General features: G+C 43.7%; 1 protein-coding gene across 4 annotated transcripts in view; it reads right to left on the reverse strand.

The window, feature by feature from the left end:
* The window catches only part of PPM1H (protein phosphatase, Mg2+/Mn2+ dependent 1H), a 264,482-nt gene that overhangs the window by 158,427 nt on the left and 80,215 nt on the right, over positions 1-25,840 (reverse strand). For all 4 annotated transcript variants that reach the window (XM_049693973.1, XM_049693972.1, XM_049693974.1 and 1 more), the window contains exon 2: positions 12,034-12,199. In XM_049693973.1, coding sequence (XP_049549930.1) covers positions 12,034-12,199 — 166 coding nt within the window. The remainder of the gene's footprint in view (positions 1-12,033; positions 12,200-25,840) is intronic.

The raw sequence follows: 25,840 nt of genomic DNA on the forward strand, positions 1-25,840 counted from the left end.
AAACAATACAGCAGTTTAAGAAATAAGAATTTTGGGACTTCCCTGGTGGCGCAGTGGTTAAGAATCCACCTGCCAGTGCAGGGGACATGGGTTCGAGCCCTGGTCCGGGAAGATCCCACATGCCGCGGAGCAACTAAGCCCGTGTGCCACAACTACTGAGCCTGTGCTCTAGAGCCCATGAGCCTCAACTACTGAGCCTGCGCTCTGGAGCCTACGAGCCACAACTACTGAGCCCACGTGCCACAACTACTGAAGCCCGCGCGCCTAGAGCCTGTGCTCTACAACAAGAGAAGCCACCCAATGAGAAGCCCGGGAACCTCGACGAAGAGTAGCCCCTGCTGGCCGCAACTAGAGACGAGCCCACGCACAGCAACAAAGACCCAAGGCAGCCAAAAATAAAAATAAATAAATAAATAAAAATTAAAAAAAAAAAGTTTTCCAGTTGCATTCTAAGTTATTTCCTTTACAAAAAAAAAGATAGCCTTCTACGTAATTTATAATACATATACATTCCCACCCCTTTTCGGGAATACATCTGCAATAAGACTAAGGAATATTCCAGAAGGTAACAAATTGGTAGTTTAAAGTTCATAGTTTCTCTTTTAGGATTTCACTAAAGTAGGCTCAATGTTATATCCTCCTTTCTCTAAAGTTCTAGAAACTGCTTTTTAATCATATTGCTTATTTTCTTTTTCCCATTTTCATGATCATATATTATACCAGAACTTAGTAAATTTTAACTGGGAAGGGTTCCTTGGGCCTTTAAAGAAGATTGCACCAAACAGAAAGGTATCCACCGAACAAGCTAAAATAAGTCTGAAGGCAAGCAGCTTGTGTCCATGCAGCTTCAGTTGTAATTCCAGCACAGCTAAGCAAGGACGTCGAAAAGCCGTAGCCTCGGTTTTAGCCCTATTGAAACAGGAGCCACATCACATGCCCCTCAGCTCTGGGGGACCCACAGGCAAAACAGCCTTCGTGAGCCATGCCGCAGACAATGAGGCAGCCCCTCTTCCAGCATGCTGACAAAGAAGCGGAGATTCTAGAGAAAACCTCCAATGTTCCCTGTGGAGCCCGACAGAAGTGTTGAGATGTAAGGTAGGAAACACAAAGAATACCAGAGAATGAGGTTTGACGCACTGGTACCAGCTCAAAGAAACCAGGCTTTGCATCTCATACCCACCACACAAGCGCTCAGTTTGCAAGCCCGCTTCACCGCTCTCCCTTCCAGATGAGCACTTTCCACAAGAGAGCACGCAAAGTCGAGGGGGAGCTTAAAACGCTCAGTCGGCATGTAACAGGAGAACGTTAGAATTAGAAATTCTTTCATATGGTTTCACTTAATGTGGAAGAAGAAAATTAACCTTAGCTAGTATTTCTCATACAGGCTGACACTGGCGCCCTCACGGGGTCGGTAAGTCTCCAGGACGTGATGGAGCACGGGTGCCCTGGTGCTTCTATTAGCTCTGGCTTATTGCGACCTATTCCTGGGTACATGTGCTCCCAACGGAGTGGTCTTGCACATTATATTATGAAGTTTTTAACTCAATTATCCCTCACAAAATAGAGCACAGGTTTCTAAGAATCCCTGCAAAGAAATTGCTGATAGAAAACATAAGCAAAAAAGAACATGTCACACCTGGTACTTCCCACTCCAAGCAATGACAACTAGTCATATCTAACAAATAGTAATAACCATTCTAGCCAGAAGTATCTGATGTGCTCAAGGAGGCAGCTGATATATGGAATTATACTTGCTATTGTTAATGATGAATTGTGCCTTGAGATAGAAGCTAATGGAAACAAGAAGTCTCTGCTCTTAGCAAGGCAGTAAATGGGTTACTGCATGAAAAACACAGAGAACAATGGCTAGCATATAATCAACCCCATGAAACTGTTAGCTGTTATATTTTTAAAAATTGCCTTTTCATCTTTATTGTCTTTATATTATATTTTAAATCCTTAACATGTGTTTATAATTGTTAAATGTATACTAGATGGATGGTCAGTAGTATAGCTATATATCAATAAATGAACACATATATTAAGGGTATATACTCAAAAAAAAAACATCTTTAACTGATGGATTGGAGATGGCTACTCTAGAAACAGCTGTCTTACAGGAAAAAGTGGTGTCATCCTCCTGGTTGCCTTCCCTGAAGACACAGGTTCACCGCTAATTTTACCCTCAACTTCCACTCCCTGTCCCAACCTACCAGGTATTCAGATAACCTGAGGACAGCATGAAAGGAATATCACAAATGTGGAAATCCCACTTTGAGTTAAATCCTTTGGTCAATTTTACAAAAGGCTCAGTATGAACATGGTAGGCACTTGCCTGCCTCCTTTCTTGCCCAAGAAGAGGGATTACTTATTTTCCACTGGGGAAACAGAGAGCGGACATCCTCCTCTGATCCCCACCATAAGCTACTATATGACTTGATTTCCACCAAGTTTCTGGCCAGGCTTCAAGGTATCACAGCAAGGATGACGATGCAGAATTAGAGTATCTGTTTTTAGGCATTTCATCCACAGAGCTTTCAACCACCAGTTCATGTGATCTCACAGCAACACAGTATGAGGCAGAAGAATAAATTAGCTGATGATGAAGCTGAGATGTGGAGAAACTTCGTGACAAGTCCTTCCTTGGGCCCACATTCTACTGCTGTCCACTTGGAATCATGCCCATACCGCATAGTTAGTTTGTTCTTAACATACTTCTCTGACTAAATTATTCCAATATTTTGTTCCCTAATGAGAAAGATCTCTTATTCTCATATATGTAAAAGAGCACTGCTTCCTTCTCAGGATCTGATAACACTAAACGCAGATTTCTTTGGTTCGATTCTTCCACTTCATGAGACAATAAGATGTAGGATAAGTATGTTTGGTTTTTGTTTTCAAATGGCAATTTAGTTCCATATGTAAAAACACTATTAAATAAAAATTTCTGAGAGACGGGAAGTATAAAGGTGGCTAAAGATCATTTTGGCTAACTTGTGTTATGGTTTATTCTAGACTCAAAAATTAGCTCAGGAATGTTCTCAAACTATTATTCTATACCTCAAAAGCTTCTCCTTAAATTAGTTTACGGTAGAAACACAAGTAATGCGAAATAATATTGAAATGCAGCTGCAAACCCCACTGTTAGAATAACAACAGATAATATTAATTGAGCAGTTACTACATGCCAAACACTATTCTAAGCATTTTTCATATTTTTTAAAATTAATTAATTTATTTATTTTGGCTGCTGTTGGGTCTTCGTTGCTGTGCACAGGCTTTCTCTAGTTGCAGCGAGCGGGGGCTACTTTCTGTTGCGGTGCGCGGGCTTCTCATTGCAGTGGCTCCTCTTGTTGCAGAGCACAGGCTCTTGGCACGCAGGCTTCAGCAGTTGTGGCACGTGGGCTCTAGAGCCCAGGCTCAGTAGTTGTGGTGCACAGGTTTAATTGCTCCACGGCACGTGGGATCTTCCCGGACCAGGGCTCAAACCCATGTCCCCTGCATGGGCAGGCAGATTCTTAACCACTGCGCCACCAGGAAAGTCCCACTTTTCATATTTTTAACTCATTTAATTCTAATAATCTTATGAAGTAGGAACTATTACCCCCACTTAGCAGATAAGGAAACTGAGGCATCGAGAGGTCATCTAACTTTCACAAGGTAACGTCTAGTGAGTGGCAGAGCTGGGATTCAAACTCAAGGCACTCATTATTGTTCAATCAGAAGGCTTTTTCTACTTGCCATGGTTTCAGGCAAACAATGGTCTTCAATAATTTAGCAAGAAAAAAATGGCCTGTAAGGACAATAAGATGATGAACAATTTCATTTCCATTGTGTTCTTCACCTGAATCAGTCAGAGCTGTTATCCAGTTTCTGAGTCGACAGGGGAGACTGCTAAATAACTCCTAATTCAAAACAGAAATCCTAATGGGAATGAGAAAAATTTTAGCATCAAATTATATTGAAATTATACATCTCAACATTAGGAGTTGTTCTTCCTTCATTTCATACTTTTCCAAGGAGATTTTCCTGCCATATTTCCCAGCTGCTAAAGGATGAAGAGGCAGCATGTTACCAGTGTGTATAGGCTCGGAGGCCAGACTGCCTGGGTTGAACCCAAGCTCCACACTTTCCAGTTCTGTGCCTCGGTTTCCTCACTGGTAGAATAAAGATAAGAATAGTACATACTTATGTATTATGAGGTTAAAGGAATTAATATTGGCAAAGCATTAAGAGCAGTGCTGTGTCTGGCACATGAATGTCGAATATTGGGTTTTAAAAAAATAAGAAGAAGAAGAAAAGAAAATCTCAAGAGCTTACTGCTCTTGCCAATGTTCTTCCCACCTAAAGCTCTGGGGAAATCAGGTTACAAGTGAAACAAGGAGAAATTTCCATCTCAGCGCCATTTATTTTCCTTTAGCCTTAAGATTTGCCACAGTGGGAAAATCTACTGAGGAACCAAGTTTGAGTTGCATTCTCAGCAGCTACGTACATCTTGGTCAAACCTGGTCTTCAGAGCGAATCAACACCCACCAAGGAGGGAACTGTAAAGTTATTCTAACTGACATCAGCCTGAACAATTCCTAGTTGTAAAGTCATTCTTCTTAATCACTGGCAAGAGTTCTGATCCCTGGAACCAAGAGATAAGAGTTTTGAGAGAAACCACTGCATGCCTGCTTCAAAAAAATCTAAGTAGATAAATGGAAAGGTTATGTTTTTCTTGACATGCTCAGAACAAAGACCTTAGTTGAGAGGGAAAATTTAGAGTAATAAACACAATGAGAGAAATAAAAGGCCGCTCCTATTGTTATAGCTGACGTCGCTGCAGGAAGCAGACAGCCAAACGTGGCTAAATGCCCCAGAAGGGATGCCACCATGGAACCACGAGAAACCTTCATTTAATGTTCTGGCGGTGGCGGGGGGGAGGGGGGGAGGCGGGTGACTGAGTCCTTCTTACAGAAAACAGATAAAAAGAACAGCAAATCTTCACTCCAGAGAGTTGAAATAGCCCTTTCTCATTTCCTTTTTACCTCTCCCCACCCCAGTTTGATCCTATTTGCCTGGAATTCCCACAGTGCTGCCCTATCCTCCGCTGAGAAAGATAATCAGCTTTCCTCTTCCCTGCTGATGAACTTGGCCGTGATGTGGACACAGCCATCTCCTGTTATTGTAATTAGACACTGAACTAACAGATACTGAAACCACATACTTTGATTTGTTTTGACTGTAACAACATAAGGGGGCTCTGAAGGGAATAAGACTTAGAATGCGTGTGTCCACAAGATTCGTCTTAAGCCAGAAATAATCTCTTTCAAAACAGGGAGTCAGACGTGGGCGGAGAATGTCCTGGTTATTGCCACAGTGCCCTATCTCCCACCCACACATCTTACATAAGATCATCTTAATACCAAGGTTATAAGATGCCCTTAAGAGTGAACTCTCTTTCTCCCTCCCCAGAGAAGCGATATATTATGGTCCTCTTATTATCCCATTCCTAGAATGACTAGGTACCTGGGAACTGAAAAACAAAAGCTCTTGGAAAAGCTGTTTCACTTGGGGTGGCAATCAGTACAATAAATAGACTTTTAACACCTTTCAAATTAAAGGAAAGAAAACCTAGTAATGGTGATTAGTTCCCACAAGTCATGATCAGGTGAACTGAAAAGGCTTCAGTAGGAGGAAGGCAGGAGGATGCTGGGGGAGAAGGTGTTACCCTCAACAAGCTTACAGCATTTTCCCTAAGGGACGATTCTATGACAATGTCTTTCAGAAACGCTGGCATTCTAGATTCTCTTCTTTCCTAGCTATACACCCTATGTCTCCAAACAAATAATCAGACGTGTAGGAATGTTGAGAGGATTGCACATTGCCACGGAGTATCGATTTCCTACCTGCCTGACTGTGGGCTAAAGGTTCTTCGGACACCAACTACCCAATGTGATGCCGGCACAGGAAAAGTCCACCCCCAACTTGTCACAGAAAACATCCTTCTCTCCTTCATAGCCACTCCATACCCAGAGGTCTCAAAACTTCTCTTCGTTATTCCTCGAAAGAGAAATGTTTCTTTCTTTATTTCACTAATTATATCACTAAACTCTAAATTAAAAAGAAGAAACGAGTTAAATTAATTAAAAATACTCCATTGCCGAGTATTTTTTAAGGGAGAATACAATCAGTAATTCACCATATCCCACTGCGTTTCTTCAGGCTAAAAAACTATAGCACAGAACACCCTGGAACTCTTCTCTTTGTTTTCCTTTTAAGTTTTATGACTTCTCTCGAACATGGCTTCTTCTGTTCCTGAGAGTTTCCTCTATATGTAGATGGAATCTGAAATTAATTTGTATTTTCTTTCTTATAAGAAGGCGCTGCTGTCAAGAGCTCACCCAAATACAGGAAACAACGCTCCTTCGGCAAATGCCTCGTGGAAGCTACGAGAAGCAGAACAGAGTGCATGTTACTTTATCCACCAAAATCTTTTTTAAGTTTGTTTTAAAACAGGAGGATTAATTTGACTCCTTTGGCTACACAATTACTTGTACTAATAGGATAAAATAATTCTCTGTAAGTTGGCATGACGGGTGGCTTAAAGCTGACAGGTACATACTACTATATTTAAAATGGTTAACCAACAAGGACCTACTGTAGAGCACAGGGAACGCTGCTCAATATTCTGTAACAACCTCAACGGGAAAAGAATTTGAAAAAGAATAGATACATATATATGTATCACTGAATCACTTTGCTGTACACTTGAAACTAACACAACACTGCTAATCAACTGTACTCCAATATAAAATAAAAAGCTTAGAAAAATTTAAAGTTGTGTTATAATCTTTATACCAATCAATAATTATCTGTAGTGATAAATAATCATCTCACTGCTACCCAACTACCTACGTTATCAAACACAAAGTTAGGCTCCTGCTGAATTGAATTCCTTGCACATCACTGATCTTTCTTTCTTTCTTTTTTTTTTGGTCATGCTGCGTGGCAAGTGGGATCTTGGTTCCCCTACCAGGGATCGAACCTGCGCCCCCTGCAGCGGAAGTGCGGAGTCTTAACCACTGGACCGCCAGGGAAGTCCCTCCCATGTTTCTAACATATAAAAATATTCCTGTGATAATTCCTCTTTTCATGGTGAATCTAATGTGATCTTACAGGAAACTTTATGCTTTCTTCAATCTCCAAGTAAGATGAAGGTGATATTATACGTTAAAGAAGTCTTGTGGAAATATTTATTTTGACTGTACAAAGTTTGTTGGGGATGAAGAGGTCGAAAAGGAGGGAGAAATTCATCACATGTATTCTGGAGAGAGTCCATGCATCTTCCTTTCACCATCCTTCATGCCTGTCAACTCTCTATTTGCAAATGAAATAATGATGCCATGATTTATCCCGTTGCTGCATTTCTTGCTTATAATAGTATTTGCCACGTTTTCATCCTTACCTTTCTTGGCCTCTCTGTGGCCCGCAGCATTGCTACTTCTGCTTCTGACAACTCCCCTCTCTTCTTGGAATTCCTTTGGGCTTGTAACTCCTGAATTCTAAGCCCCCCCTAGACTTGCTCTGAGCTCCAATCCCTCAGCTCTAACTTCCTACAAAACACTCCCCCCTGCAAAGTTAGCATCCTCAAAACTCAAGTCGCCATTTCCGCCCATCTCCTCACCTTGAACCTGTGCCTGCCCCAGGGGTCCACTTTCAAGGACCAGCACCCAGTGGCCGAAACCTGGCATCTCCCACTCTCCCCTGCCCCACATGGTTGGTCACCTGGTCACCTCAACAGTACCTCTCACATCATCTCTTCCGAGCCTGCCCCTTGCTCTAATCACTGCCTTATTTCGAGCTTTCATCATTTCTCACCCAGATTTCTGCACGAGCCAGACTCCTAGGTGTCCCAGCCTCTAGGTGTGCTCCCCTCGTCTTCCAAGTCAGCCTCCCCACTGTCGTGAGTCCGTTATGCCTTTGTCTAAAGTCACTAGTTACAATTCCAGCTTATTAGGGCATTCAGTGGCCCTCACGTGTGACACCTGCTTGCTGTTCCTGCCTCATTCCCCTCCAAGTGACTACACGTGCTCCCAAACGTGGGAAGACATGCCCCACGCACTCTCACGCCAGCCTGTCTCCGCATTTGCACGTTCCCTCTGTCAGGAGCTCCCCTTTCTCTTATTTGCTTGGTTAATTCCGACAGCTCAAATGTCACTTCTCCAGGGAGCCTTCCCTCACCTGACCCAGCCTATCCCCTCCACTGTTCCCCAAACCACCAGGGGCCAATCTGAGCGTCCACACAACCTGGACTTTTTCTGTTTCTCCTAAAACTCACTCCACTGTAGTACTGCTGCTTATCGACCCTTCCTCCCCTCCCCAACTCTGCTCGAGGGGGTGGGAACTGTACTGAGTTCATCTCCTCAGCCCCAAGGCCCAGCGTGCAGACTCAGAGCTCAGCACACACTTGCTGGGTGAAGGAAGAGAATCACAGGGGGAAAGGGGGGACCACCTTACTTGTCTCCTGCGGGTGTTTTCTTGCCCTGGGCCCTATGCTGTCACTGCCCTTTCCTCAGTGTCACCATATCTGAGTTAAAGGAAATCACCGGCCTCTTTTAAGCAGTATATCCAGTGACCTCTGCTAGCAAACTGTTCATTCAGTGTAGCAGCCAAAGTCCCGATAACGGCCTTGAGGTCCTGCCACTTTGTCTCACTCTCTATAACCTTTCTGACAATGTCACCTGCAACCCAGGCTTTCCTATGTCTGCTCCAGACGCATGAGCTTCCTGGCAGATCCTTTGAGAAACTGCAAGCCTGTTCCTGCCTCAGGGTTCTCACAGTTGCCTAGGATGTCAGAATGTTCTTCCTCCCAACAGCTGCCCTTTCAGGTCTTTGCCCCCGTGTTACAGTCTGACACCTCCTTTAACCACCCTGAGCTTCACGCTTCCTATTATTACTGCTTCCCTACTTTGTTTTTCTCCGTAGTGTTTATCTGCCATGCTATCTATTTTGTTTGTCGCTGTCAAAGAACGCAAGCTCCCTGTAGGGAGGGATGGTTGTCTGTTTTATTCCCTGCTGAATCCTCAACATCCAATTCCTGGAACACAGCTCGCACTCGGTGAGTCACCTGGCACCCTAGGTTATGCTTTTCCAGCTTTTAGAAAGCAGCACAAACAACAACAACGAAACAGACAACCTGATTTTAAAATGGGCAAAGGACCTGAACAGACATTTCTTTAAAGAAGATATATCTGGCCAATAAGAAGCACATGAAAAGATGTTCAACATCGCTAATCGTGGGAAATACATACCTACAATGAGGTACCACTTCACACTCATTAGGGCGGCTATTATTTTAGAAAAACAGAAATTAACAAGTGTTGGCAAAAACGTGCGGAAATTGGAACCCTTGTGTACTGCTGGCGGGAATGTAAAATGGTGCAGCTGTTGTGCAAGACAGCATGGTGGTTCCTCAAAATATTGAACAGAATTACCGTTATCACCCAACAATTCCACTCTGGGTGTATATTCAAAAGAATCGAAAGCAGGGACTCAGACAGGTATTCAAACACCCATGTTCATAGTGGTAATATTCACAATAGACAATGAAAGCAAGTGTCCATCGACGGATGAATGGATAAACAAAATGGTATGTACGCACACAACAGAATATTTATTATTCAGCTTTAAAAAGGAATAAGATTATGACGCATTCTACAACATGGATAATCTTTGAAGACATTACGGTAAGTGATATATGCCAACTACAAAAAGACAAATATTATATGATTCCACTTATAGGAGGCCCCTAGAGCAGTCAAATTCACTGGGACAGGAAATAGAATGGTAGTTGCCAGGGACGGGGCACGGGGAGGGGAAGGGGGAGAGAAGGAAGGAGTAGTTAGTGTTTAATGGGTACAGAGTTGCAGTTTGGGAAGATGAAAAGGTTCAGCAGATGTATGATACTGATGGTTACACAACAGTATGAATGTATTTGATACCACTGCACCATACACTTAAAAATGGTTAAAATGGTAACTTTCATTTTATGTATAATTTACATATTACAATTAAAAGGAAAAAGGCGGCACAGCGCTTGCCTTAAACTCTAATAAGTAGCCTAATATATAAGGCAGGTAGAAGTGAAGCTGCTGTGGCCAAAGCAGGAATGCAGGGGGAGAGGTGCCGGCTCTGCATGGCATGTCCTTGCTGCCTCCTAGTGGCTCATGGACCCCACAGAGGTTCAGAGTCATCACAAAGGAGGCCCCCGGCTCCATCCTAAAGGGCTCATGCACTGGTTTCACTGTTCTTAAGGACAGAAAGGTAAAAAGTTACTCCTGGTTCCACTTCTAGGAGGAACTTAGCAACAAGGGAAAACGCCATCACCCACAGGCCTTCAGCCAAATGTCAACACTGACTTAGTTTTACAGAAATCCCTTTATATCCAGTGGCAGAGGAGACCTGCCAGGGGAAAGAGCAACATTAAGTCACTGGCACCCATACCCAATTATCACTAATGTCTCACATTTCCTGAGCCCTTTTCCATAAAAACTCAATCCTCAAAATAAGTCCATCAAGAAGGTACGAAAGACATTGTGTGATCTCCAGTTTACAAATGAAGGAAAACCCAGTGGGCGTTATCCGCAGAGGATTACAGAAGTAGAACTGACTTTAGGATAATAATCACTAGCATTGATCAAGGATTTATTAATGATGACACTGGCTCAAGACTTTACATGGACTGTTGGATTTCTTACTTGCAACTAGCCTCTTCCACCATATTTGGTAGTTACCATTATTATCCTTCCTTTTTAGAGAAGAGAAAGGGTGAGGCTCAGAGAATAAATAACTATCCCCAAATTCAACAGCTGTAAGCAATGGACTGTTCTGAAACGTCTTACTCCGGAGACCATGCACTTAACCAGTATTATTTTGTCCTGCCCATCTGGGTCCCTGACTCTCGCTTTTTGGGAGAGGCCTAATCAGTGCTTCCTTCAGCCTTGAAAGCAAGCACAGCTGATGAATCTCCACAGGTCACTGTGTTTTCTAACCCTAAGTTGAACTAATGCTACCAAAATAAATCAGTACTCTTATTCCCTAAGCGTAAATGCAACAAGACACTATCACTTAGACTAAGAAGAGATTCCTAGATCCTTTACAATCCTATAGAAATTTACATACAAAAACATCCTAAGACCATCAGAATAAACAGTCACATTGGGGTCACCCCATTTAATGTCTCTTTTCTGTAGGACTAAATCTGCCGATGGACAGAGTACTGATTGTTCCCTATACTTTTCTGAGAGCTTCTTCAGAACTTTCCGAGGATGTCTGCTTTGTTCTCCAGAAATTGGAAAGAAGAGAAACGCTCTGTGGTTTGTCAATAGGGCATCCGGTCTGCAGGGCTGCCCCATAGGAATCAAGGGCTTTGGGCCAGTTGAAACAAACATTAATTTGGAAGACATTCAAGCAAGGCTCCAACTGGGCATCTCTAAGGGGCAGGCAAGGGGAGGAGAGGGGCAGAGTCGTGCATAGCAGGGCTGCAAGCCGATGGCTAGAGTTCCTCCCACTGCTTCTGAGAGACTTCCAGGGACTATCTCCTTCACAAAAACCTTGAAGTAGCTTCTTAAAAACCACCAAACATATATACTAATTCTTGCAGCAAAACTCATATATGATATGGGCGTTTTCTTTACTTTAAAGGTTTAGAACCTAAACACCAGCTGCTCCATTTATTTGTTTGTTTGTTTACTTTGGCCGTGCTGCTCGGCTTGCGGGATCCTAGCTCCCCAACCCAGGATGGAACCCGAGCCCCCAGCAGTGGAAGCTCAGAGTTCTAACCACTGCACCGCCAGGGAATTCAACACCAGCTCTTCCTAACTCCATGTGTCACCTTCGCTGTGACGGTGTGATACCCTGAGCACAGACCTGCCACTCCACTAACCCTGGGGACATGGCTTTTCTCTCTTCCATTCCGAACATCCCACAACGGGGCCACAGCGTGCATGTTCCTCTCACCCGAGAACAGGGGATGAAGGAGGGTCTTACCGAGTTCTCCTTCAGCTGCAGCCCCTCCCCGTTGGGAAGTGAGGACCGTCTCTTAGCTGAGTTCCTGTTTGGGGTTGAGGTAATGGCCCCTGCTTTCTTCTTCACGGTGAGCACCTCACAGCTGGCTTGGTCTTCATTGTGTGTGCTCTTCCCGGCGTTGATAACCCTGGAGGAGAAGCCAGAAAAGCCGGTCAGACAGAGTGATGTCTGGAGAGCTGAGAGCCCAGTCCCTCAGGTCAGCCCAGACAGGCTTCACAACTGGCACAAAACGAACGCCCTACTTAATGCACAGGACCTTACAGGCTTGGTGGAGTAAATGGATTTTTTTTTTTTAATGTAATTCTACCAGCATATGTTAAAACATGTGCTAAAGCAATATGCTGAGGTCAGCTCACCTTCGCAGGTGTCTGATAGACGGGATCAACCCCACCAATCCACTTCCAGTCAAAACACTCGAGACAATCACTCTTTTTGCCAATTACATTGAAGACAGATGGCTGGCTCAGGGAATTCCGTTGCATTTCTCCAAGTGATAGAGCAAAACCACCATCAATCTTATCAAAGAACAAGGCAGTCATTTACAGCACACTGTAAAATCCAAGAGAACAGAGAACTGTATTTCATGACTGCCATGACCACTTTTACTTTACACACGGAGAAGTGAACGGATCAAAGGTTTATTCTTTTAAAATTATCTTCACTCCTTTATCTTTTCTCATGTAGAATAACACTCCTCACGTTGCATCATCACAACAGACTATAGGGCATGCTGATTTGTACGTGTGGCCCTATGATCTCATGGCATGTCGATATTCTTTGGCCTAATTACTAATGTTTTGAGCACAGGAATGCCTCAGAAAAACATGCTACATCATTCATAGACCTTCTTCTGTATCAGGTGACCGCAGAATGAACTCCTGGGTTTCGGTACCATTTTCTTATTAAGTAGTTAAGTGGCAGCTAAATTAGTTTTCCTGAAAGAGAGCTCTCCTTGATGTGCCATTGACTGTGTTTTTTTCCCAAAATTTCAACAGTGTCACAGTAGGTGACAGAGTGAGTGTGGAGGATACAGACTCAGTGGCAAGGAAAGAAAGATGCTTTTTTTTTCAAAATAAGGTAAGACAGATGGAAAACCACTTTAAAAGTGTGGTATATACACCACTCAGTCTTGTTGTACTCCCTCCTAACAATTAATTAGAAGATGATCATTTTCAAATGACTTTTTATAAAGAATTTTAAATTCTGAAATAATTATAAACTCAGAGTAAACTGCAAAAATAGTATAGAGAATCTCATGTACCCTTCACCCAACTTCCCCCAAAAGCAACATTTTATATCACTCAAGTACAACATCAAAACAAGCAACTGACACTGATCCAGCGCTGTCAACCAGACTGCAGACCTTATTCAAATGTCACCATTTTTTATATCAAATGGCTTTCAGTACTAAAAACTGTATACATGCTACAATCAAACAGGAAACAGAGCAAACTGAGATCTGAGTGCTGTAAGACTTCAGGGAGTGTGTTTTGAACAGTCTTCTACCAAACCTTGGGATTCTATGGAGGTGTTTCAGATGTTTTAACATTTACTTTAAATTTATTTTTTAAATGTATAAGCATTTTGGGAAAAACTGCAATAATTTAAAAGTTGATTCCCATCTGTTACATGTGAACAAATACATGCTAGTCTATATATTTTGGGCAGCTTTGGCATTATAATCCTTCTATCTTTTCTCTTTGACCAGTATCACTTGATTGGAAGAAGATCTGTTTAAAAAAATACCATTTGAGGGATTTCCCTGGTGGCGCAGTGGTTAAGAATCTGCCTGCCAATGCCGGGGACGTGGGTTCAAGCCCTGGTCTGGGAGGATCCCAAATGCCGCGGAGCAGATAGGCCCGTGCGCCACAACTACTGAGCCCGTGTGTCACAACTACTTAAGTCCACGTGCCTAGAGCCCGTGCTCCGCAACAAGAGAAGCCACCGCAATGAGAAGCCTGCGCACCGCATCAGAGAGTAGCCCTCGCTCGCCACAACTAGAGAAAGCCCGCGCTCAGCAACAAAGACCCAATGCAGCCAAAAAGAAATAAAAAAAAAAAATTTTGCAATTACTTATCTATATGTAATAGGAAAAAGATCATAAAAGTCATCTACTATCTCCGCTATTTCAAATTTCTGTTCACTGAAACTGCTTTATCATTCTTCCTGAGTTTATTATAAATTTCAACTTAACCATATTTTTATAAATGGAAGTCTTTAACTCATTTTACACACGACAGTTTTGTGTAAGATTCTTTTTTTTTTTTAAAGTAGATTGTTGCTTACAGAATATGAAGACCATTGTCCTCGTGGTGGGGGTCCCTCGTAGGAGGCAGGGGTCCCTGCTGATCTCTGTGAGGTCAAATCTGCCTCCACACCCTCTCAGGGATGAAGGGAGGAAAAGGTCAAGGTCTAGTTTTCGACCCCACCTTCACTCTCTCCTCTAAGGAGGAGGCGTTTTCACAAGGTTTAAGAATACAATGCTGAGAACCTACTGTAGAGCACAGGGAACTCTACTCAATGCTCTGTGGTGACCTAAATGGGAAGGAAATCCAAAAAAGAGGGGACAGATGTATACGTATAGCTGATTCACTTTGCTATACAGCAGAAACTAACATCACTGTAAAGCAACTGTACTCCAATAAAAAAAAAATTAAAAAAGAATACAGTGCAATTCTTGACGACACGATGAAGACACACACTACCTGCATAAGACCATTAATACCACTATGCTTGCTGCCCAAGCTAAGTAAGTTATCCCAAGTTCCACAGCCAGGAAGGAGCGCTGCTGGGATTCAGAGTGAGGCCTCCTTTGACCCTCAGCCCAACCTCTTCCTATTATACACGGGGATTTGCATCAGTCGGTGGGAGGACCAGCTGGACTGTGTGGGGAAGCACGGAATAAGCAGATTAGGCAAGCTCAGGTCCGCGCCTGAGAGAAAGGGGATTCTCTCCCTGCTTCTCTAGCTACTGGAGAAGGCACCCAGAGGAAGGATGAAGGATGGATGGTTCAGATCTGCCTGTCTCTAGAGGAGCCCACGTTTAGTCCAGGTGTTTGCAGCTGGAGCTCCTAATACAGAACATGCATTTGTCTGGAGTTTCCCTTTCACATGGATTTTTGGAGAATCAAACCCGGCAGAGGAAGGAGATTTAAAATACCACCTGCCTCTTCTCTGTCACTGATAGTGACTTCCAAGCAACACGTTTGGGGCGGATGGTTCGCTGGATGGTGATGTTACACCCCCGTGGTCACCCACTAACATCTTCCCTAGGGAAAGCCAAAGTGGAGGCTCGGCTAGGAAAACAAGTTCGTGACAACCGTCCCTTCCGTACCGTCCTCTGAACAAGATCGGGGCTTCTATTTCTGGAACTTGGCATCACCCTGACCATTGGGACCCAAAAAAAAAACCTGACTAAAGCATAACTTTAACAAAAAAAAGCATCACTGATCTCCGAAAGCTGCATGCCAGGTTGACTCATCTGCCACTGCTATTTTCCAACAGTCAACAAAGCTACGATAATTACATAAATCACGAATCACTGTCCCTTGAATGTGCTGTATATCTCCTATCTCTCTTGGGGGATATTAAATTCCAAAGTTGACCTAACTTCAGCAAGAGACCCTAGAATCTTTATTGTATGCATGAGAAACCCAGGGCCCAGGAATACTGTGGCTTACACAAGGTCACACAGCTAAATACAGCACAGTCCCAGCTCTTTCTGCTTCAGCTCTCAGTTGTTTAATTTTTCTATTGTGTGTCTATTCTTATCGGCACCTGGTTGAGAAGGCTGTCCAGCCATGACTCATCAAAGCCAGGGAACCGTGAAGAACAATCAAGGGTACACTTCCTTTGCCATTTCAAGCGAATACAGCTTGTGAATGACACTGACGAAATATCACAAAGTCAGAAACGTCAACCTAGAGGGAAGACAGCAGCCCCAGCCCTGGAAGCCTGTTTGGTCAGATATCTGATTATTACCCAGATGATAGTCATTTTAATGAAAGCCATTGCCTTTTTAAAACACACAACTGCTATCCAATATTTCATATTATTTCAAATTCCTGACTCTGTACAGCTTTAGTAGAAAGACCTGATTCTTCTCAATTTATTTTGGCTTTAAAAAGCTTGACCTGGGGCTTCCCTGGTGGCGCAGTGGTTGGGAGTCCGCCTGCCGATGCAGGGTACACAGGTTCGTGCCCCAGTCCGGGAAGATCCCACATGCCGCGGAACAGCTGGGCCCGTGAGCCATGGCCGCTGAGGCTGCGCGTCCGGAGCCTGTGCTCCGCAACGGGAGAGGCCACAGCGGTGAGAGGCCCGCATACCGCAAAAAACAAACAAATAAATAAAAAGCTTGACCTCTATCAACTTAAATATTTCATTTTGTTCTTCAAAGGCAAATGCTTTGTTTACTAAATATAAATAAAACCTCCAATTCCTCTAAAAGTAAACTGAGAAAAACTGTTTTCTGAGTTCAGAAGCATCATTGTCAATAGGTTCAATTTTTTTTTTTATGTGAGCAACTCTATCATTCCCTTCTTATCATAGGCTCCAGCAAAAAGTCAGCACTATCTTGAGATCAACAGGAATGACTTCAAGATGTCCTTTCTTTAAGCAATACCCACCCATGATGCTTATTTTGAAGACTTAAAGACAAAACGTTCGTGGACCACAAATCATCATCTCTTTGGTGTCATTATTTTCCAATTTCCTACAAAGGAGGAGAACATCTTCCTTGAAATTAAACTGGAAGTAATAAAGCACAATGGTTAAGACATGGGCTATCTCCCCAGAACTTAGCACACAGCAGGTGTTCAACAAACATCTGCTGAAACAATGAATGAAACCAGACAGAAATCAACTCTGCTACTTCCTAGATGTAGGGTAATAACAGTATCTTATACTTGTTGAGAACTAATTATGTGCCAGGGACTGTTGTTAGCATTTTACATGTAGTAATTAACTCATGTAATCCTCTGTGGACTCTACGAGTTGGCCACTACTGTTCTCCTCTTTTTAAAGTCACAACTACTGAACAGCAGTGTTTGGTCAAGTTGCTTAACTTCTGCAAACCTCAGTTTCTTAGTAGTACTTCTCAGATTAAATTCTGGGAGTTGCTAAAATATGTGTTCGGGAGAGGGGATATTAGTCACCTAAATTAAAGAACTGGGAAATTCTGAAGTTAGGGTTAAAATTCAAGTGGGAGAATTGTGAGACGATGAAAGGGAAGGTTAACTACTATGTCTTCAATATGGAAAGTTTACATCCAGTTCTTTCTTCCCGTAGAAGATCGGGATATGTTTGCCCTAGGAGAGAGACACGTAACAAAGTTAAATTCAATTATGGACTGTGTTAACCTACCAGCCTACCCTCAACTGGACAAAACACCTAGATTTTCCCCCCCTTGTAAAAACAGGTAAATACAGAATTTTAAGGTCTTGGAAGTCCAAAATCCTATGTGTGTATCAGGTACAACTGGAAGCTATGACCTGAACACCAAGCATGAATGTGACCATGAGATTTGTAGCAGTAGAAGACCCTATTTAAAAAGAGTAAGTGATTCATTCTCTGCTACTATCACACACTTTGGAAACCTGTTTTCCTTCTTTCTGTTTGTAAAATATTCTAGTCACAAATTTTTAAAAAATCAACTCCACCTGAATTTCAGCAGAAAAATCCTGGTTTTAATGGCAACTGTTAAATTATCAAGTTACCTGCCTTCTCATCTGCTCAAAACCTTGACCTTAAGGACATTCACCTGATAATATAACACACAGAGCAGGTTCCTATCACTAAATTCAGACGAGTAACTATTCTCAAGTAGTGAGCCCCTGTCACAACAGCCACTGGTCCAGAGAACTGACAATGGAAACATTTTCAAAAGGATTTACAGGACAGTCAATCCACAAAGGATAGTCACAGTTGATAATGTTTTGGAAAGATTCCCACATGTCACAAGTGTCAAGTCATTCATTACCAACCCCTCCCCCTTGGCAACTCAGCAGAAGAACCAACAGAGACAATGGTCAGGTAGACCAGGTTCAAACTTGCCATCTGTTCTCGGGCACAGGAAGTTTACTTTCTGTCTCTAAAATGCGGATAACTGTCACTTCCGATAGAATTAAATGCCCTAGTATAACGAGTATTTAACAGTACACAGTAAGTACTCAATATTATTACTTAATAATAATATATCCAACACAAGCTAGCTGCCTCTTGTGTTGGGCCCAGAGGACTTTTATCAAGTTATGTGAGTTTGAGGGGAACGTCTTCTTCCCTCTTCTTTCTGTCAGTGTCCCTCTGCCAGCCTCAAGGACACAGGGTCACATCCAGAGCCTACAAGAGGCACGGCATGACACTTCCCTGAACACGGACCTTGAGCAAGGCCACCTGCTCCTCTGAGCCTTCTTCTCAAAGTGGTTGCAACACACAAGCCACCCACGCGACAGGAAAGCGCCACACCATTAGGAATGTGCTACTTCTAGGTTCCCACCTAGATCTGCCCAAGGAGGCCATCTCTCCCCAGGCTCCTGGTCTCAGAAGCTCAGGTCCCAGACCCACAGAAAAAGACCAAAGAGAGAATTTGGTTGGGTTTGATCTCTCTTTTTTTTGGGGGGGGGGGGGTATTACTCTATTGCTTTGTTTTTAAAGGAAATAAAAGCCTGGACAGTTTAGACTAAAAAGTTTACACGAAGTGTTAATACCGCTAAACAGCCAGTAATCACACTGAGTAAGAAGGAGCAAGCATTTTAGAAAGGCCATCAGGTGAACTGAGTTGTTGCTGATTCACATACAATTGAGAAGCAGGCAGCAAAAGGCCGTAGGGGGAAGGGTGGGAAATCGATCATTTACAGGAGACCAAATATAGCAATCAATTATTAAAATTCTCTTTTCTAGGTAACCCCACAGGCAATGTTTCATGTGATTCTCTGAAGTGGTTACTGACCACCCAGACAGGCTGGAACATAAGGACAACTTAATTCCTAGCTCCAAGGGCGTTAATAACCTCTCATTCTTGGTGTACTAGAAAACCAGGGCTCTGACTAGGAACAAAAGCCTTCGCTAACAGCCGTCAGCAAAAGCAGCCAGAACCTCCATCAAGAATGGATGTTCCTGGGCTTCCCTGGTGGCGCAGTGGTTGAGAGTCTGCCTGCGGATGCAGGGGACGTGGGTTCGTGCCCCGGTCCGGGAGGATCCCGCATGCCGTGGAGCGGCTGGGCCCGTGAGCCATGGCCGCTGAGCCTGTGCGTCCGGAGCCTGTGCTCCACAACGGGAGAGCCCACAACAGTGAGAGGCCCGTGTACCGCAAAAAAAAAAAAAAAAAAAAGAATGGATGTTCCTGATGGACGTTCTCCCAGCCACCTCCGGGGAGGAGGCGGAACAGGAGGTCACCCCAGCCCATTCAGTTAACGGCCCAGCGGGTGTCACCAGGGAGGAGAAAGGATGGAAAGCCATGGAACTCTCTGTGGTGTCTGGCTTTCACACCTTGGAAGATGGCTAAGCACCAACAGGTGGAGGAGGCAGAGTGTCAAGACGGCAGGATGAACGCAGGCTGAGAACAGAGCACACACGTGCAAGGCCTTCGCCCATCACGCAGACTTGCACGCTCTGGTTCCCAGGCCCTGTCCGTGGCTAATGAAGAGATGTGACCAATCGGGGTCTGCTAACTGGGGTCTCAAGGGCCACATCCAGCCGACAGACAGGTTGGTATTTTAAAAGGTGTGCCCACAAGGTATTTCTTTAGAAGGTGAATTTGTAGTTGCCCATATTGAAAAACCGGGGGCTTCCCTGGTGGTGCAGTAGTTAAGAGTCTGCCTGCCAATGCAGGGGACATGGGTTCGAGCCCTGGTCTGGGAAGATCCCACATGCCATGGAGCAACTAAGCCTGTGCACCACAGCTACTGAGCCTGTGCTCTAGAGCATGTGAGCCACAACTACTGAGCCCATGTGCCACAACTACTGAGCCCACGTACCACAACTACTGAAGCCTGTACGCCTGGAGCCCATGCTCCACAAGCGAAGCCACAACGAGAAGCCCGCACACTGCAACGAAGAGTAGCCCCCACTCGCCACAACTAGAGAAAGCCTGCACGCAGCAACGAAGACCCAATGCAGCCATTAATTAATTAAAAGAAAAACTGGGATATTTATATTAAAAATTCAGTTTTCCCATTTCTCTTGGAAAATAATACCTTCAGCAACACCTGTCACACTCTTGGGCAACAATGATCAGAGATGGGGCATTTCCTCGCTAGCTCACCCCAGACCTCACTCTGTCCACTTCTGCCATTAAGTCACCAGCCTGGCCCCAAAGGCACTGGATTCTGCAACCCTGTAATCAGATCTCTGCGACTTCATAAATAAACCAAGAAAGTTATTAGATACGAAGTACATCTTGATTGAAATAATGACTTTAAAATATTGTGTAGCCAAGAGGGATAAAGCAAGAAGACTACGGCATGGCTTCTACCCCCAAGGAGCCCGTAGTCATCTACACAGTAGAGACGCCTTCCTATAAATAACTGAGTTGTTCCGACTGATGCTATACCCAAGATACATGTCACAAGAGACCTGAAAATGCACAGGAGGAGACAATTCTGCAAAAGAAGAGTCACGGAAAGTGTCACAGCTAAGGTGGCACCTGAGCTCAGCCTCATGGAATAAAGGAGGAAATCAAGAATCAGAGAAAAAGCAAGGCAAGACCCTCCAGGCATAGGAATAACCTCGGAAAACAGAGTGATGTGAACTTTATAAAGAGGGGTGGGTGTGACTTAAGTATAGGCTTGGCGAGGGAGCTACGTCAGAACTAGACCATGAAATTCTATAGGAACTTTATCCTATAGAGCCTATGACCCATGGGAAGAATCTAAGATGCTTTAAAGAAGGGTCTCGTATGATAAAAACTGTTTAGGAAAATAACAGTAATGGCCTGATGGAGGATGGATTATAGAGGATAAATGACAAAAGTGAAGAGCATCACTTTTGTCACACAAGAGTGTCACCAAAGTGTCACTTTTATAACAGTCCAGGTGACAAAGAGGTCATGAATCAAGCAGTGGCTCTGGATGGAAGCGAACAGAAGGCTTCAGAGGAGGTGAGAGAACTGAGAATTCCTAGTTAAGACCTGCTGGACACGGGTAGTGGAAGAGAGAGGAGCAAAGAGGGTGCTGCTCAGGTGTCCCCTGGCAGGGTGAGCGAACGAAGTACTCCAATGATGAAGGGAGATGAGAAGGTGAAACAAGGCTTGGGGTGGGGAGCTCTGGAGGAGATAATGAAATTGGTTTCAGGAGAGTGAACAGAAAGTGCTTGGTACCAGAAATTACAAAGGCAGTGGCAGCCAACTAGGGGTTGGCGAACTGTGGCTTTTGGGTGAAATTCGGGCCACTGCTTGGTTTTGTATGGCCCCCAAGCCGAGAACGTTTATTACATTTCTAAGTAGTTGGGGAAAAAAATCAAAAGAATATTATGTGACATGTGAAATTTACATGAAATTCACATTTCCATGTCCATAAATAAAGTTTTATTGGAACACAGCCACATTCATTCATTTACGTATTGTTTATTGTGGGCCTCCAGGTACAATGGCAGTTAGCAATTTCCACAGAGACTGTCTGCCCGCCAAGCCTATAGTATTTTACTACCTATACCTTTACAGAAAATGTGCTGAGCCCTGAAATAAACCATTAGACTGAACGCTCTGAAATTGTTTTTATAGGTCAAAAACAGTCCAATACTGACAATTTCATATCACTACACATAATATATGAGTGAAACAAAGAGAGAGATGTATGTTTGGATAGAATTTAATGTGCATCTTGGTGTTACTTATAACGTTAGCTTTGGATATACTTCGCTGCTAGCATTTGGGGGCCATCGTTAGCTCCTAGCTCCCTCACCAGTGTAATTAGATAACTGAAGATTAAAATACGAACACTATAGATCAAAAGAAGGTATAGTATTGTCCCAAAGATCTCCCTACATAAATATCAATGTTTTCTTCTTCACATTGGCTGTTTAGAAATGAACTTTTAAAATAGTAAAGGTAAAAACCAGAAAGCTGCCATTGGGCACTTCCTTTCAATTAGTCTCTGGGTCCTCTAAGCAAAACCATTGATAACACTCAAGACCAACTTCCACATTTAAATCAGGAAGTCTGCACTCTGTCAGATGCTGGAGCAATTCCCATACAAGGCCACAGTGCAGCTCTGTGGGGGTCAAGTGAAATCAAAATAAAGGCCTACCTAAAAAGGATGTCGAGTTTGGAAGTTTTGAATTAAATAGAGCAGAAAAGTAACTTTTTTGCGGGTTTAGAACAGTGCTACTTGCACATAGCTGTTAGCTCCTATTGGCAATTAAAAAAAAGCAATGTGCTTGAGGCCACTACATTGCTAAAGATAAGGTTTTCTTTATTGATTTGACCAGATGTATCAGTACTATCAGCAATGTTAGAGAAATGTATTTTTCAAGACAAAGTGAAAGTCGATTTGAAGCATGTAACCTAAAAAAACTGAACTTTAAAAAGCCAGAAACTAATGAAATGAAACCAAAAGATAAAAGGACGCTAATCTCAACAGACATCAAATAAAATACATAAATTTTTAATCAGCAGTTTCCTCAAAAACCCAGATACAATCTTTGGTTTTTCCCTTGCTCTGGGATAAAGAAAGTTCTGGGCCATCTAGGGCTCTGATATTTTCCTTTTTAACCTTAAAGCAACACGAGACGAATAATTTTATACGGAAGAGGACTGTCTGGTGGTAAGAACACTCTAAATTGGGATTTCTGAGTTCCTGGTTTAGAAAAGATCTTTAAAAATGTGCTCTGTCCTTCATTGGAGAGGTGAAGGCCACTCGTCCACTTTCCTCAAACATGCCGGCTGTGCCCCTAAACACATAGCAGAGCAGGATGCACCTGGTGGGGTGCAGGCAGGCAGATTTCTGCTGGAAATCTGGGAGGCAGTTGGGTAAAGCCCTTAAGACCAGAGAGACTCTGGAACCGGATTCCCCAGGTCTAAAGGCTGGGTCAGCCCAAAAGTAGCGGCAGGACTTTCAGTAAAAGCTACTTCATCTCCCTGTGCCTCTGTTTCTTATCGGTGAGACAGGAACAATGAGCAGTACTTTCCTCACAGGGTACTTGTCTGACTGTTGGAAAACAGAACCGTTTAAAGTGCTTTCCATCTAACAACTGAGTGAATGCTTGTAACCCTAAACACTAGAGAGGTGCGTCATGATCCCCCATTTTATTGATCCCACCAGTATCATACGGAAAAAGGCTCAGTTAAAGGTCCTAGACGAGCCCTTCTGGCATTTTCTCAGAGTCACTGAGGTTTTAAACGATGTATTGTGTTCACACAAGCGACGCTCTTGTAATTAGTTGCACAACGGCCTATAAATAGAACACAGGTACTGCAGGAAGGAACTGTGACATGTCATATGGTTTCAGCACTCCAACATTTTTTGTTCTGAGCAAGTACATTATTACTACAAATGTACATTAAGAACAATAATTAATTTTCCCCTCATTACTTCAGTCGTTTTTTAAAAACACAGTTATTTTAACTAAAAATAATCTGCTTTGGAAAATCTTCACCCTTGTGTTAACTAACCTGTAGAGAAAGTCTGTTTTGTTTCCAGATTAAAGCCTGAACAACAACAAAATAGTCCTTTGAAAGCTGATTTTTATCTGATCCAACATTTCTACCTTTGTGCCCAGACCCATGACACAGCTCAGTTAACAAACCAAGACTCCCTAATTTATAAGGAAAAGAACATGCTAGTTTAACCCTTGAGGCCCTAGAAGGGCCAAATCTGGGTTCCATTTTAGGAAAACTGATCTCCCCACCCTCAAAAAGCTAGAAAGTACCACGAGACTTTGCTATGGCCTTGAAGGAGACAAATGCACTGACAAGAATGTCAACTGTTTAAAACTGGATGCCCAATACCACCCCATTATTTCAATTAGTTAAAGATAGATATGCTTCCTAATGCTGGATGTTGACTTTGGTTATGTTCTCCCACATCTCAAGTCACACAGCAGGGAGCAGGCACTCAATAAGTTAGTTGAATGAACAAAGGAACTCATATTCTCTCCATAACATCAATAGGGCACTAGAATAATGCATGAGTTCTAAACCTGCCTATTTGTTTCTAAAAGCTTAAAATATTTTTACGGGGGTGGGGGGGGGACCTTCCCTGGCGGTCCAGTGGTTATTAACGGACTCTGCACTTTCAATGCCGAGGGCATGGGTTTGATCCCTGCTTGGGGAAATAAGATCCCGCAAGCTGCAGGCAACAGCCACAAAATATATATATGTTTTCTTCATGAGGTGTCCCCTCAAATCAATTCAAGGAAAATAAATCTATTTTCCAAAGAAAAAAGTTATTTACTTATGAGTGCTCATGAGAGCAAGACATGCGAAGGGAGCCCCGAACATCTCCAGCAGAGAAGTGGTTGATAAACCAGAGCACCTAGGGCACCTCTAGGTAGAATCTTAATCTGAGCTCTACTGCTGGGCTCCCCTCATAACCAAGTGATTGCTGTGATGAGAAAACCTTTTGAGAAAAATAACTTTTGCTTTTCTGAGTTGCTGCCTAGGCATTTTACAGTATGGTAACCCTGCTCACATCCAGTCTGGACATTTAGATGAGGACTTGAGTTTAGGATGCCCATCGTAGTTCCCACTTCGCTTGTCCCAGGGCAATTTTGAAATTAACCACTTAGAGTTAAGCCCAAGGAAAGTGGATATACGAGTGGATATATGTATATGCGTAACTGATTCACTGTGTCGTATACCAGAAACTACACAACATTGTAAATCAACTCCACCCCAATAAAAATGTCTTAAACAGTCAGTTCCTCCACCCCAACCACTTTTTTTGGGGGGGGGGTGGGGGGGGGGTACGCGGGCCTCTCGCTGTTGTGGTCTCTCCCGTTGCGGAGCACAGGCTCCGGACGCGCAGGCTCAGCGGCCACGGCTCACGGGCCCAGCCGCTCTGCGGCATGTGGGATCCTCCCGGACCGGGGCACGAACCCGTGTCCCCTGCATCGGCAGGCGGATCAACCACTGCACCACCAGGGAAGCCCCCACCCCAATCACTTTATGAGTACAGTTGGCCCTCCTTATCTGCGGATGTGAAACCTACAAATACTGAGGGTAGGCTGTATTCACTGTACAACGTCATTTTCCATCAGGGACGAGCATCCGCAGAGCTTGGAATCCGTGGGGGCTCCTGGAACGAATCCCCCAGGGATATCCAGGAGTGACTGTCATAGACGCCTGCTACCTTGCTCTATCTCCTGCTTGCTGCTGACCCGGGACAGAGAGCTGCCCTTCCCCCGGCTCATGGCACCCCCTCGATTCTGGAATCTGTAAATTACTAATCTTGTGACTGTACTTCCTTTGTATGGGTGTATTAAAACTGTGTCTTCCATCTCAACGACCTGAGGGTTTCACTTCCCCAAAATGGAGTTGGATGCCGAGGGAGCCGCTGGCCACCCCCGTGTGGGTGGCTTTTGCCATCTCCTTCAGCTGGTCACAATCTGCATATTCTTTTTTTTATCACTAATTTATTTATTTATTTTTGGCTGCTTTGGGTCTTCATTGCTGTGCGCAGCTTTCTCTAGTTGCGGTGAGCGGGGTCCGCTCTTCGTTGCTGTGCACGGACTTCTCATTGAGGTGGCTTCTCTTGTTGCGGAGCACGGGCTCTAAGCACGCAGGCTTCAGCAGTTGCGGCACGTGGGCTCAGTAGTTGTGGCTCGTGGGCTCTAGA

The sequence above is a fragment of the Orcinus orca genome, chromosome 11 (genome assembly GCF_937001465.1).
Source record: "Orcinus orca chromosome 11, mOrcOrc1.1, whole genome shotgun sequence".
NCBI lineage: Eukaryota > Metazoa > Chordata > Mammalia > Artiodactyla > Delphinidae > Orcinus > Orcinus orca.